We start from the raw sequence: 15537 nt of genomic DNA on the forward strand, positions 1-15537 counted from the left end.
AGTGCAGATAAATCTTCACCTGATAAACAATTTGACCCCCCTGTCAGATTTGCTCTAAATGCTTTGGTTTTTGAGTTATAAGCCAAAAACTGCATTTTACCCCTATGTTTTATTTTTAACCAATGGCGGCCATTTTGGTTGGTTGGCCGAGTCATCGGACACATTTTTAAAACAAAATATCACAATGATGATTGTGGCCAAGTTTAGTTTAATTTGGCCCAGTTGTTTCAGAGCAGATGATTTTTCGAAAAGATAACTAAGATTTGCGAAAAATGGTTAAAAATTGACTATAAAGGGCAATAACTCCTAAAGGGGTCAAATGACCATTTTGGTCATGTTGACTTATTTGTAAATCTTATTTAGCTGAACATTATTGCTGTTTACAGTTTATCTCTATCTATAATAATATTCAAGATAATAACTAAAAACAGCAAAATTTCCTTAAAATTACCAATTCAGGGGCAGCAACCTAACAACGGGTTGTCCGATTCATCTGAAAATTTAAGGACAGATAGATCTTGACCTGATAAACAATTTTACCCTTTCAGATTGCTCTAAATGCTTTGGTTTTTGAGTAATGAGCCAAAAACTGCATTTTACCCATATGTTCTATTTTTAGCCATAGTGGCCATCTTGGTTGGTTTTGCGAATCACTGGACACATTTTTTAAACAAGATACCCCAATGATGACTGTGGCCAACTTTGGTTAAATTTGGCCCAGTAGTTTCAGAGAAGATTTTTGTAAAAGTTAACGACGCTGGACGCTGGACGCCAAGTGACGAGAAAAGCTCACTCGGCCCTCTAGGCCAGGTGAGCTAAACATATAAAGCTGGAAACTTCAATCAATTTATTCAAATAAATTTTTGATGTTTGTCTGATGATTGGTTGAGAGTTAAAAAGTACTACAATCAATAAACATTGTTAAATTGGTGAAAAGAAATTAAAAAAAAGAATTCTTTAATTAATTGAGTGATGTAATTCATCAATTCATCAGGGGTTTTTCTCTTATTTTTTAGTGTAAATTCACATTGCGATAAGACGTGTCACGGTACTTGTCTATCCCAAATTCATGTATTTGGTTTTGATGTTATACATGTATTTGTTATTCTCGTGGGATTTTGTCTGGTGCTTGGTCCGTTTCTGTGTGTGTTACATTGTAGTGTTGTGTCGTTGTTCTCCTCTTATGTTTGGTGCGTTTCCCTCAGTTTTAGTTTGTTACCCCGATTTTGTTTTTTGTCCATGGATTAATGAGTTTGAACAGCGGTATACTACTGTTGCAGGTAAGCATATATTATCTAAGCGGCTTGTTTCCTACCCATTTCACCTAGTTCTCGCCCCTGTAATTAAGGGGGTGGACATGTGGTAGTTCCCACTGCCATCCCCTTAATATTTTGTTTTGTGAAGCACAGAATACTTCTATTATATAATCCTTGATCATCACATTGTTCCTGCTTGACTCCAAATTCCCTCCAACCTAACTCCCACTCTTTCCCAGGCTTCGATTCAAGAATCCTGTCCACTCTAGGGAAGGTTCAAGTGTCCCCCCCCCCCCCCCTTTCTTCTGGTTTGGGAATCCGCAGTCAAGCCGTATGATGACCGTAATTCATCAATTACCACTATTACAACTAACAGTGACAGTTATGTAGACTATTTGACAACAATATAAAGAAAAGAAATATTGGTTTGACCAATGTAATACCCACCTTGAAATTACCCTGTCCTACATCTTCGCTAGCGGTTACGATCCACTCCCGTTCTCTTCACCCTTGGCGGATTGAGATAAAATTTCGGAGACACAAGGTAAGGATTTTTATTGGTTGCAGTAGAAACTCGCTGCATCCAATCAAAAAGTGCATATAACATGATCACGTGTAGATTTAGAAAGTGTTTGTAAACAATTACCACGTGTTTATTGTGCAACAAGTCTTTACATTACTAAACAAACAACTATATTTAGTGACAACTTGAATGTTTTTAATCAACTAATAGAAGTTCCTGTGTATGTTTCATGCACAAATGCATGAATGTTGACGTATATTTTTGTTTCCGGTTTTACCAAGTGTGTAAAATCTAGACGCTATCGTGTTTTTACCTCCAAATTGAAGAGTTCAAGTGCTACCATTGGTCAAGAATAATGTATTCGTAATGAGCGTCACTTTAATCTTCCGATAGATGGCGCAACATTGATATCACAAATGTAAGCTCAACCGCCAAGGGTGAAGAGAACGGGGGTGGATTTGGTCTAACGAATATATCTTTTCTCTTTACTGTTGTAAATAATTTGACTAAACGAAAGAGTTATAAATCCTTTTATTTGTGTGACATGTTTGTTATGATTTAATCTATTATTCAATATCTATGTAGTATGACGTAGTTATCCACTTTTGTATTAATACTGATGTAGCGATGCTCGGAGGGGGGTTGTAGATTTGTAGATCTTACTTTGCTGAACACTATTGCTGTTTACAGTTTATCTCTATCTATAATAATATTCAAGATAACAACCAAAATCGGCAAAATTTCCTTAAAAATTACAATTCAGGAGCAGCAACCCAAAAACAAGTTGTCCGATTCATCTGAAAATTTCAGGGCAGATAGATCTTGACTTGATTAACATTTTTCCCGTCAGATTGGTACTTAATGCTTTAGTTTCAGAGTTATAAGCCAAAATCTACATTTTACCCATATGTTCTATTTTTAGCAATGTCGGCCATCTTGGTTGGTTGGGCGGGTCACTGGACAAATATTTTTAACTAGATACCCTAATGATGATTGTGGCCAAGTTTTGGTTAAATTTGGCCCAGTAGTTTCAGAGAAGAAGATATTTGTAAAAGTTAATGACGACGGACGACGATGGACGATGACGACGACGGACGCCAAGTGATGAGAGAAGCACACTTGGCCCTTTGGGCCAGGTGAGCTAAATATGACTGCCATTTACCTGAAAGGTTTGAAATATTATATTGATTCAATCAATTATTCCTTATCCAAACTGTCTTTCAATTGAGGTAAGTTGAATAGTAGAAGACTTACCATCTGAATTAACTGTGGATATAGTTCTTTTAAATTCCTTCCCAAATGAGTCTTAGGATTTAATCCTAAAAATATGTTGTCAATAGAATTAAGATCAAACAGAGATAATGGTATATGTATCATATTCCATACTTGTTTAATACAAAAATAGATAGAGAATGTATCCATGAACACATATGATGCCCCTCCTTAGGTATAACGTTATATAGGAACATAACTAGAGAACTGTAAAAGCCAAATTTTAACTTCACCTATGTTTTGTGGTACTAAACATTGCGCAAAAGTGTCATAACGTTTTGTTCAGGCAAACTAAAGTAAGAGAACGGAAACAAAATGATTAGCCTTTTCCAGTTTTGATGGGGCATTACTCCAAGTTTTGATGGGGCATTACAGAACAGTAAAATTATCGACAACCAAATTCAAACTTGATCTGAGTTTTGACAATAAAAATTGTGTATACTCGGTTGAGGCTAAATAAAGATATAAAACGAAAACCAACTTCGGGCCATACGTACAGACATACATGATGTAAAAGTTAACATATATAGGTTAACAGATGGATGATATTCAAAATGGCAAAGTGATGCAAAAGCAAGCAATGTAATGCAGGTTGTGACTAGTTGACTAACCACTAATCATGGATCTACCTCATTGGTATTAAACTGATCAACGTAACTGGAATTACGATTATCCCAATATGGCGACGGCAGATATAGGTATAATCTTTACAGTCATTTTTCTCAAATGTAGCATGTTTTTGTCAATAGTAACTCATTATCTTCTCATTTTTTAATACCATAATTACAATTATCTTTTTTCCGAGTAACGATTATCATCCCGAATTTTTCAACGGCAATTTTCAAAGCGCATAGACAATTCAGGTGCACCGTTTCGATTCAAATATAATGTAATGATATAGAAAAACCTTGCAGCTGAGTATTTTTTGACAAAACTTGCTACATTTGAGAATAAAGGGCTGCGCTTTAGCGCATGATACGCCCGTTGCTCTTTTAACTTGTCTTTTATGCTTTAAATGAATTTATATGATCAACTAGAAATATATATACAAATCAAAAGGGATGTTACATTAATATATTCACCAAAGTTTCATAAAATCCCCCTTTTTTAAGTATGAAAATTCATTACTTAAGAAAACGTAAAATCTAAAATTTATAAAAATGGAAAGGGAGCTTATGTCAATAGATATAAACAATTTATCAAAGTTGCATAAAATTTTGTGAAAGTGTTAGTTATTGTCCCAAAATTGGAAAATCCCCCCTTTTTTAAGCATAAAAATTCATAACACGGAAATGTAAAATCTGAAATTCATAAAAATTGAAAGGGAGCTTACATCAATAGATAGAAACAATTCACCAAAGTTTCATGGACATTGGTAAAAGCCTTTTTGCGTTATTGTCCGAAGTGTTGAAAATCCCCCTTTTTTTATGAATAAAGCCCCATAAATCCAAAACTTAAAATCTGAAATTTATAAAAATTGAAAGGGAGCTTACATCCATAGATATAAACAATTCACCAAAGTTTCATGGACATTGGTGAAAGCCTTTTTGAGTTATTGTCCGAAGTGTTGAAAATCCCCCTTTTTTATGAATAAAGCCCCATAAATCCAAAACTTAAAATCTGAAATTTATAAAAATTGAAAGGGAGCTTACATCAATAGATATAAACAATTCACCAAAGTTTTATGGACATTGGTGAAAGCCTTTTTGAGTTATTGTCCGAAGTATTGAAAATCCCCCTTTTTTTATGAATAAAGCCCCATAAATCCAAAACTTAAAATCTGAAATTTATAAAAATCGAAAGAGAGCTTACATTCATAGATATAAACAATTCACCAAAGTTTCATGGACATTGGAGAAAGCCTTTTTGAGTAATTGTCCGAAGTGTTGAAAATCCCCCAATTTTTATGAATAAAGCCCCATAAATTCAAAACTTAAAATCTGAAATAAAAAAAAACAAAAGGGAGCTTACGTCAATAGATATAAACAATTCACTTAAGTTTCATGGAAATTGGTGAAAGTGTTTTTGAGTTATTGTCCGAAGTGTGGACGACGGACGGACGGACAGACGGACGGACAGACGGACGGACGGACGGACAGACGGACGGAAGGACAACGGTATACCATAATATGTCCCGTCTAAAAGACGACGGGCGTATAAAAATGATTTTACCTATAACTGCCGGTGCCATATTGGAATAGTCGTAATTCCAGTTACGATTATCAGTTTAATACCAGGTTTTATGACTTACTGCGTTTAACTATTCTTCTTAATTGCTTTGATGGCGCAGCTGGATACGACGGTAGAGATCCAACCATGAACAGTTGGGACAAAAATGGACACAATATTCGCCCATGATACAGGTCTGAATTTGGATTGTAATTAAATTATTGTCACATAACAGGTTTCTGACACAGAATAATTCTAGTCAATGAAGTTAGAATCTGTTATATGATTTGAATTTATATTCAATTTTAATGCTATTGTGTATTACATCATGCTGTTGTGAATTGACCCCCCCTTCAAATTTCCAATGGAGTTTGCAACCATAATTTTCCATTTGATAATTCAAATACAGTGCAAGGGAAGTAATCAAAATTTCACTTAAAAGTAATTGTCCATTAACCAGGACACCCTTGTTTTTCATCCTTTTTTGTCCCTTATTCCTAAACCGTTTGAGCCATATACCCCCAAAGCCAATCATAACCATCCCTTTCTGTTATGGAACCTTGTTGTATAATTTCAGAGATCCATACCCTGTTTCATAAAATATTATCCGGAAACTAGAAAAATGCTTATTTGGGTCCCATTGTGGGCCCTTAATTCCAAAACTGTTAGGACCACAACCCCCAAAATCAACCCAAACCTTCCTTTTGTGGTTCTAAACCTTGTTTTTAAATTTCCTAAATTTCTACTCAGTTATGCTAAAGTTATTTTCTAGAAACCAAATGTTTTCAGACGACGCTGATGACAATGATGACGACGACGCTGAAGCAATATACAACCACAGACATTTTGCAGTCTTATAAAAATTATCAAGGAAATCAATGCCTACCCATAGATGCTACCTTAATCAAAATGGCTGACACCCCTGAATCTATCATTTCTTTCAGCAGTTCTGATTGGTCCCTTCTCCAAAGATAGGCTAAGGAGGTAAGTCCTAGCCTCTGACAACTGAAAATAGAACAAGCAGCTTTTAACATTTTATCAATACATATTTCTTCAATAAGTTTCTCCATGATAAAATACTGATGTACAATTCTCAAAAATATGGAAAACATTTTGTAAAATGAATTAAGGATGTCGCTTGTCATGTTTTGGGATTTTTATCAGATTTTCGGAATCCTCTGGATTTATCTATTTGAATGCCTTAACAATTTTTGCCCATTGACCCCCATTTTTCTTTGTATAATGTATAATTATAAGCAATCTGTAAAAGCCTAAAAAATCCTTGTTATTTTTTTTTTATAGTTTTTGAGAACATAAACTTGTCAATGACAAAGATATAAAAAATCAAGAGAGAACATTTTCCTGCCAAAATTTCAATGACTTACATCTGGAAAACAAGCACATTGACCTAATATTTTTTGGGCTTGTTTGGTTCCTTTATTTTTCCCCTATCAATATATACTAGTGTAATGAAAAGCTTGTTATTTTGAAACTGAGTAGTGAACCTCCTTAAGTAGAAACATTGTACATTTCAATAGTATCTCTTATCTCTTTGTTTCTTTTCAATATGTTTTTACAATAACTAAATGCAAAGAAATTGCTGGCAAACAAAGGTTATATTGCTTGTAGAAGATTCCCAGCAGAGGGGATGGACGACGAAAAGAACAATTTGATGAGTCAGATCTGAAGTTCAAAGAAGTGCAGGATGTTCTAAAGAAGGCACGTGTAGCACCAGCACCAGGACTGAATGATATTCAGTATCTGGTACACAAGAACTGTCCCAAGCTGACAAGACGATTGTAGACGCTTTTAACAGTAGTATGAAGAAGAAGAAGAAAGATGATAGATGCATGGTATAAAGCAGAAGGATGTTTTATTCCAAAGGAAGAGAACTCAAGGACAGTTGATCAGTTAAGAACCATCCCCTATTGAACATCCAGGATAAATATCTTCCTAGCAGTTTTAGCAAAGAGGACAACAAGGTTCCTGCTAAGTAACAAATACATAGACTTATCAGTTAAGAAAGGAGGCATGCCTAACGTATCCAGATGTATTAAACATGCTAATGTTTTAATACAGATCTTAAGAGAGGCAAAGGAGAAGAAAGCAGTACTTTGGCAAGATCTTGCTAATGCTTACGGATCCATCCCTAACAAACTGGTAGATTTGACATTGCAGAGGTAGCATATTCCGACCACTATCAGGACAGTGCTGCAAGAATACTTTGATCACATTGAGATGAGATTTACAGTAGGAGATTTCCCCACAGCGTGGCAAAGACTAGAAGTAAGAATATTAATGGGATGTACAGTGTCAGTTGTATTATTTGCAGCAGCTATGAACCTCATTGTAAAGTCAGTGGGAAAACCCAGTGGAGGACCATTCAAATTCGCAGGGGAACAGACACCAACAGTTGGAGATAAATCCGTGAAATATTTGGGGAAAAAGTTTGACGCTACACTAGCACACAGTGGAAACTCCAAAGAAATACAGACACAATTAGTAGATTGGCTGTCGAAGATACAAAGCTTGGATTCATCAACAGATGGTCTTGCCACGGACACTATGGCCATTATTGGTAAACGAGTTTCCACTGTCCAAAGTTTTAGACAGAAAGATCAGTGATTACCTCAATCGTTGGCTTGGCGAACCAAGAGGTTTCAGCAGCATTGGCTTGTATAGTACAGGAACAAAATCGCAATTACCACTCAAGGTGTTGACTGAAGAGTTTATAGTCACAAAAAACATGACAGGTCATGATGTTGAGGGAGAGCAAAGACGTCAAAGTTAGAGGAACCAAAGTGAAGATCCGAACAGGAAGAAAGTGGAAAGCAGAGGAGGAAGTGAAAGAAGCAGAGACAAGACTTTGGTACGACAACAAAGCCGGTACCACAATTTCCAGAGGACTACAAGAACAACTAATTAATATCCAAAGGACAAATTGATTTGTCTGGAACACATGGTGCTATACTACTTAAATTAATATTAAAGTGAATAATTTTAAGATATTATTCTCATTTGGAGTACGGAGGGGTACCATTTGAGATCTCTTCTGATATCAGTGTAAGATGTACTACGAAGTCCATAAAATCTCTATACATGGGGGGGGGGGGGGGGGGGCTGATAGAAGATCCAATGTGCATCTTATGCAAAGACAAACCAGCATCTCTACAACATGTGTTGTCACCATGTCAAGTGGCAATGAAAGAACTTAGGTACACATTGAGATATGATAGTGTACTATAAACTATAGCAGTCAGATTGGACTGAGGAAGAAGAGAGTCAAGAAAAACACCACTAACCTAAACTTTGAAAAGGCTGGAGAGAGCAGAACAACACACCTGAAGGCATTGACTAGCAACAGACTGTACATTTACTGCAGATATTCAACAACGTATGAGCTTCCTAACAGAAATAGCTACAACATCGTTAAGACCAGATATAGTACTATGATAACAGGGAACCAGACAATTTTGCTGGAACTAACAGTCCCTTGGGAAAAAGGATGGATGAAGCGCATGAAAGGAAGATGGCAGAAATCCAACAGCTTGTAAGAGATTGCAAGCAGAGGGGATAGATGGTGTGGTGCTTTGCTATTGAAGTAGGGTGCAGAGGCCTTGCGGGACAGACAGTATGGTAAGCTCTCAGGACCTAAGAAGTGGTTTGAGCAGAGAGGAAGAAGCTTATTTCAGAAGTGTGTAGACAAGCAGAAGTGTCATCACAGTGGATATGGAAGAAGGAAGATGAAATCTGGAAAAGTGGAAATTAGAATTATGTAAATTTTATAGACATTTTGAGTAAATATGAACTTATGATAGAAGAGAAGTTGTAACAGCTCTGATGACAACAACAATCAGTGACAGTGCAGCAATTACATCAGCTGACATATAGGAAGCAATGTAAGTCATCCAGTTTCAGACTGATCACCTGAGTCAGCGCCCTTTTAGAGGTTGTTGTGGAATAGCGCCAAAAACAGCCAAGGAAGGAGGATCCCACCTGATGATGGAACTGGATCAGCATTATAACGATGTTTACAAGGTAATTCTTAAATGATTGTAAGTGTGCTTGGCAAATAACACACATATTGGAGAAGATTTCCATATTTTTTTTCAAAGAAAGTAAGAGTCAAAAAAAAAGAAGAAAAAAGAAGGTTGATAAAGATAAGAAACAAGTATTGCATTGCATAGCAACATATACTCCTATACCAGTTTAACAAAAGGCTCTAAAGAGCCTGCATAGCTAACCTGAAATTTTGTTTGCTTAAATCTTTCATCAATGATTATGTTTGCTTTTCAATATATATTTTTATTGTTGGTGTTTTAATGCCACTTTTATGCTATTTCATGCAGTCAAGATTGGAGTCAAGTGCACCTTCAAATCCTCAGTGTTGACTTCTAGTGGTTACAGTAGTAGAACAACTTAAACCACTTGGCCACCAAGAACCCTTCAATATGCATTACTGCCATTTAAATATTCTTTGTATCTATCATAACTTACTCAAAAACAAAAATAATGCATTATACCCCTATGTTCAACTTTGGCCATAGTGAGTGTGTTTCTTGTTATACCAGGAAATAAATACAAATTTGCCTATTTAGTGGCAGAAACCCAACAATGGGTTGTAAGATTCATCGGAAAATTTCAAGGTTGATACAACTTGACCTACTGATCATGCTTACCTCAGTCAGATTTGCTCTTTAGTTTTCGAGATATAAGCTGGAAACTGCATTTTACCCTATCTCCTTTTTTAGCCACGGTGGGTATGTTTTTGGACGAAACAGAAAATAAAACTCAATCTATGTTCAAGATACCCTTATAATCATTCAGCTCAAGTTTGGCTAGAATAAGTTCAATAGTTTCACAGGAGAAGTTTTTTAAAGTTTTAAAACATGATAAACAATCAGTGTGTACAATTATCTTTAAAGGGCAATAACTCCTTAAGGGGTCTTTTGACAATTTTGGTCATATAAACTATTTGTAAATCTTACTTTGCTGAAATTTTTTGCTGTTTACAGTAATCTTTATCTTTAATTATATTAAAGATATTAACAAAACAGAAAATAAAACAAAAACTTTATTCTAGATACCCTCAGCATAATTTAGCAATGTTAAAATGACAGTTGGTTGAAATAGTTTCAATACTTCAATTGAGAATATGTTTGCAAAACGACAAAGACGGCTGACAACAAACAACACCGGACGAGGAAGTGGTTGGGAAATGCATAACCCATATATATGCATGTGAAGTTAGTATATTGCTGCTACGAAGCATAGCCTGAAATTGTTCACTTTGTTTTATTCTGAGTTTGTTATAGCCGAATTATCCATTATATCAAGAATAATTCCATTATACATAAACAGCTGCGCCATGAGCGCATGATACGCCCGACGTCTTGTGTGGAAGTTTTATGCAATAATCATAAATAGTTTCTGAGAAAGTTTTAAGCAATAACCATATATTGTTTTTGAGACACGGCGGGACATGTAAAACCCCCAACCCTGTTTTTTTTATACAAAAAACTAAATATCACTAATATAAAATTTTGAATCAAAACCAAAAAGTATACAGATCTTAAGATTAATATAACAAAGAAATGTGTAAAGTTCTAAGCAATAATCATAAATTTTTTTTTGAGATACGGCGCAACATGTAAAAAAACCCTCCCCTGTTTAACAAAATACTCAATAACTCCAAAATAAAGTTTTGAATCATCACCAAAAAGTATACAGATCTTTAGATTAATATAACAAAGAAGTGTGTAAAGTTTTAAACAATAATCATAAATTGTTTTTGAGATACGGCACAACATGTAAAAAACCCTCCCCCTTTTTTACAAAATACTCCATTACTCAAACTAGAGGCTCTAAAGAGCCTGTGTCGCTCACCTTAGTCTATGTGACTATTAAACAAAGGAAGCAGATGGATTCATAACAAAATTGTATTTTGGTGATGGTGATGTGTTTGTACATCTTACTTTACTGAACATCCTTGCTGCTTACAATTATCTCTATCTATAATGAACTTGGCCCAGTAGTTTCAGTGGAAAATGTTAGTAAAAATTTACAAATTTTATAAAAATTGTTGAAAATTGGCTATAAAGGACAATAACTCCTTAGGGGGTCAATTGACCATTTCGGTCATGTTGACTTATTTGTAAATCTTACTTTGCTGAACATTATTGCTGTTTACAGTTTATCTCTATCTATAATAATATTAAAAACAATAACCAACCAGATGCTCCGCAGGGCGTAGCTTTATACGACCGCAGAGGTTGAACCCTGAACGGTTAGGGCAAGTATGGACACAACATTCAAGCTGGATTCAGCTCTAAATTTGGATTGTGATTAAATAGTTGACACAGCATAGGTTTCTGACACAGAATGAATGTGTTCTAATGAACTTAAAATTTTTGTTTCTCTTAGAGCAATTCACTATGCTGTTGAATATTAATCCTCTCAAAAAAATGTTTGAAGAAATTTTCTTTTTTATTTATGAAATTTCAAATGAGAAAAATTGAACCCAATTTTTTTAATCACATCCCCCTTTCCCTTATTCCAAAACTAATCTCAATTAAAATTTCTAATGGAGTTTGCAACAATAACTACTCATTTAAATACATCATAAAATATTAAGATGTAAAAAAACTGCTTGTTATCACTGAATGGTAAAGATTATTTTAATTTATCAGTTGGTAGTAAAAAGTGAATATACATTGTATATTGTATATAACAAAGATTTAAGTTGATTCTGGACAAAGAAAGATAACTCCAATTAAAAAAAAATCTTGCTATTGCACAATATTTTGCAATTAGATATTTCTTGCTTACTATTCTGGACAAAGAAAGATAACTCTAATTAAATTTCTTTTTGATATTTCACAATATTGTGCAATTAGATATTTCTTGCCATTGCGCAATACTGTGCAATTGAAAAGACTTGCTATTGCACAATACTTAATATAATAATTTTAGATCCTGATTTGGACCAACTTGAAAACTGGGCCCATAATAAAAAATCTAAGTACATTTTTGAATTCAGCATATCAAAGAACTTCAAGATTTCAATTTTTGTTAAAATCAGACTAAGTTTAATTTTGGACCCTTTGGACTTTAGTGTAGACCAATTTGAAAACAGGACCAAAAATGAAGAATCTACATACACAGTTAGATTTGGTATATCAAAGAACCCCATTTATTCAATTTTTGATGAAATCAAACAAAGTTTAATTTTGGACCCCGATTTGGACCAACTTGAAAACTGGGCCAATAATCAAGAATCTAAGTACATTTTTAGATTTAGCATATCAAAGAACCTAACTGATTCATTTTTTGTCAAAATCAAACTAAGTTTAATTTTGGACCCTTTGGACCTTAATGTAGACCAATTTGAAAACGGGACCAAAAGTTAAGAATCTACATACACAGTCATGACAGTTAGATTCAGCATATCAAAGAACCCCAATTATTCAATTTGGATGAAATCAAACAAAAGTTTAATTTTGGACCCTTTGGGCCCCTTATTATGTTGGGACCAAAACTCCCAAAATCAATCCCAACCTTTCTTTTATGGTCATAAACCTTGTGTTTAAATTTCATAGATTTCTATTTACTTATACTAACGTTATGGTGCGAAAACCAAGAAAAATGCTTATTTGGGTCCCTTTTTGGCCCCTAATTCCTAAACTGTTGGGACCTAAACTCCCAAAATCAATACCAACCTTCCTTTTGTAGTCATTAACATTGTGTTTAAATTTCATTGATTTCTATTTACTTAAACTAATGTTATTGTGCGAAAACCAAGAATAATGCTTATTTGGGCCCTTTTTTGGCCCCTAATTCCTAAACTGTTGAGACCAAAACTCCCAAAATCAATCCCAACCGTTCTTTTGTGGTCATAAACCTTGTGTCAAAATTTCATAGATTTCTATTAACTTAAACTAAAGTTATAGTGCGAAAACAAAGAAAATACTTATTTGGGCCCTTTTTGGCCCCTAATTCCTAAAATGTTGGGACCAAAACTCCCAAAATCAATACCAACCTTCCTTTTGTGGTCATAAACCTTGTGTTAAAATTTCATAGATTTCCATTCACTTTTACTAAAGTTAGAGTGCGAAAACTAAAAGTATTCGGACGCCGGACGACGACGACGACGCCGACGCCAACGTGATAGCAATATACGACGAAAATTTTTTCAAAATTTGCGATCGTATAAAAACAGCAAAATTTCCTTAAAATTACCAATTCAGGGGCAGCAACCCAACAACAGGTTGTCCGATTCATCTGAAAATTTCGGGGCAGATAGATCTTGACCTGATAAACAATTTAACTCCATGTCAGATTTGCTCTAAACACTTTGGTTTTTGAGTTATAAGCCAAAAACTGCTTTTTACCCCTATGTTCTATTTTTAGCCATGGCCGCCATCTTGGTTGGATGGCCGGGTCATCGGACACATTTTCTAAACTAGATACCCCAAAGATGATTGTGGATAAGTTTGGATTAATTTGGCCCAGTAGTTTCAGAGGAGAAGATTTTTGTAAAAGATAACTAAGATTTACGAAAAATGGTTAAAAATTGACTATAAAGGGCAATAACTCCTATATGGGTCAACTGACTATTTCGGACATGTTGACTTATTTGTAAATCTTACTTTGCTGAACATTATTGCTGTTTACAGTTTATTTCTATCTATAACAATTTTCAAGATAATAACCAAAAACAGCAAAATTTCCTTAAAATTACCAATTCAGGGGCAGCAACCCAACAACAGGTTGTCAGATTCCTCTGAAAATTTCAGGGTAGATAGATCTTGACCTGATGAACAATTTTATAAAATGTCAGATTTGCTCTAAATGCTTTGGTTTTTAAGTTATAAGCCAAAAACTGCATTTTACCCCTATGTTCTATTTTTAGCCTTGGCAGCCATCTTGGTTGGTTGGCCGGGTCACCGGACACATTTCTTAAACTAGATACCCCAAAGATAATTGTGGCCAAGTTTGGATAAATTTGGCCCAGTAGTTTCAGAGGAGAAGATTTTTGTAAAAGATTACTAAGATTTACAAAAAATGGTTAAAAATTGACTATAAAGGGCAATAACTCCTATATGGGTCAACTGACCATTTCGGTCATGTTGACTTATTTGTAAATCTTACTTTGCTGAACATTATTGCTGTTTACAGTTTATCTCTATCTATAATAATATTCAAGATAATAACCATATAACAGCAAAATTTCCTTAAAATTGCCAATTCAGGGGCAGCAACCCAACAACCGGTTGTCCAATTCGTCTGAAAATTTCAGGGCAGATAGATTTTGACTTAATTAACAATTTAACCCCATGTCAGATTTGCTCTAAATGCTTCGGTTTCAGAGTTATAAGCCAAAAACTGCATTTGACCCCTATGTTCTATTTTTAGCCATGGCGGCCATCTTGGTTGGTTGGCCGGGTAACCAAACACATTTTTTAAACTAGATACCCCAATGATGATTGTGACCAAGTTTGGTTAAATTTGGCCCAGTAGTTTCAGAGGAGAAGATTTTTGTAAAAGTTAACGACGACGGACGACGGACGACGGACGCCGGACGACGGACGCCGGACGCCGGACGACGGACGCCGGACGCCAAGTAATGGGAAAAGCTCACTTGGCCCTTCGGGCCAGGTGAGCTAAAAATGAAATTTTGAATCATCACCAAAAGGTATACAGATCTTCAGATTAATATAACAAAGACATGTGTAAAGTTTTAAGCAATAATCATAAATTGTTTTTGAGATATGGTGCGACATGTAAAAGAACCCTCCCCCTTTTTTACAAAATACTCAATAACTCAAAAATAAAATTTTGAATCATCACCAAAAAGTATACAGATATTAAGATTAATATAACTAAGAAGTGTTTAAAGTTTTAAGCCATAATCAAGAATCGTTTTTGAGATACGGTGCGACATGTGAAAAAAACCACACCCCTGTTTTAGTTACAAAGTGCCGTAACTCAAAAAGTTTTAATCTTATTTTCACCAAAAAGTATACAGATCATTTGACCATCATAAGAAACAACTATCTTAAGTTTCATGAAATTTGGATAAGTCGTTCTCAAGTTACGGTGCGACATGTTTACGCCGGACAGACAGACGGACGGACGGACAGACAGACAGACGGACGGACAGACGGACACCGGACATTTGTATACCATAATACGTCCCGTCAAAATTTTGACGGGCGTATAAAAAAGCAAACTGGAGCACAATTAAACAAGAAATAAACACCTTATTTAAACATCGCTTTGAAAATCAGCAACATCTTTGTGTAAATGAAATGTGGA

General features: G+C 35.0%; 1 protein-coding gene across 2 annotated transcripts in view; it reads right to left on the reverse strand.

Moving 5' to 3' along the window:
- Positions 1–15537, reverse strand: part of LOC139514224 (uncharacterized) — a 145624-nt gene that overhangs the window by 79249 nt on the left and 50838 nt on the right. For both annotated transcript variants that reach the window (XM_071303076.1, XM_071303077.1), the window contains 2 exons: positions 6107–6225; positions 3034–3098 (listed from right to left, as the gene is read on the reverse strand). In XM_071303076.1, the coding sequence (XP_071159177.1) occupies positions 3034–3098; positions 6107–6225 (184 nt within the window). The remainder of the gene's footprint in view (positions 1–3033; positions 3099–6106; positions 6226–15537) is intronic.

This window comes from Mytilus edulis, chromosome 3 (genome assembly GCF_963676685.1).
Source record: "Mytilus edulis chromosome 3, xbMytEdul2.2, whole genome shotgun sequence".
Classification (NCBI taxonomy): domain Eukaryota; kingdom Metazoa; phylum Mollusca; class Bivalvia; order Mytilida; family Mytilidae; genus Mytilus; species Mytilus edulis.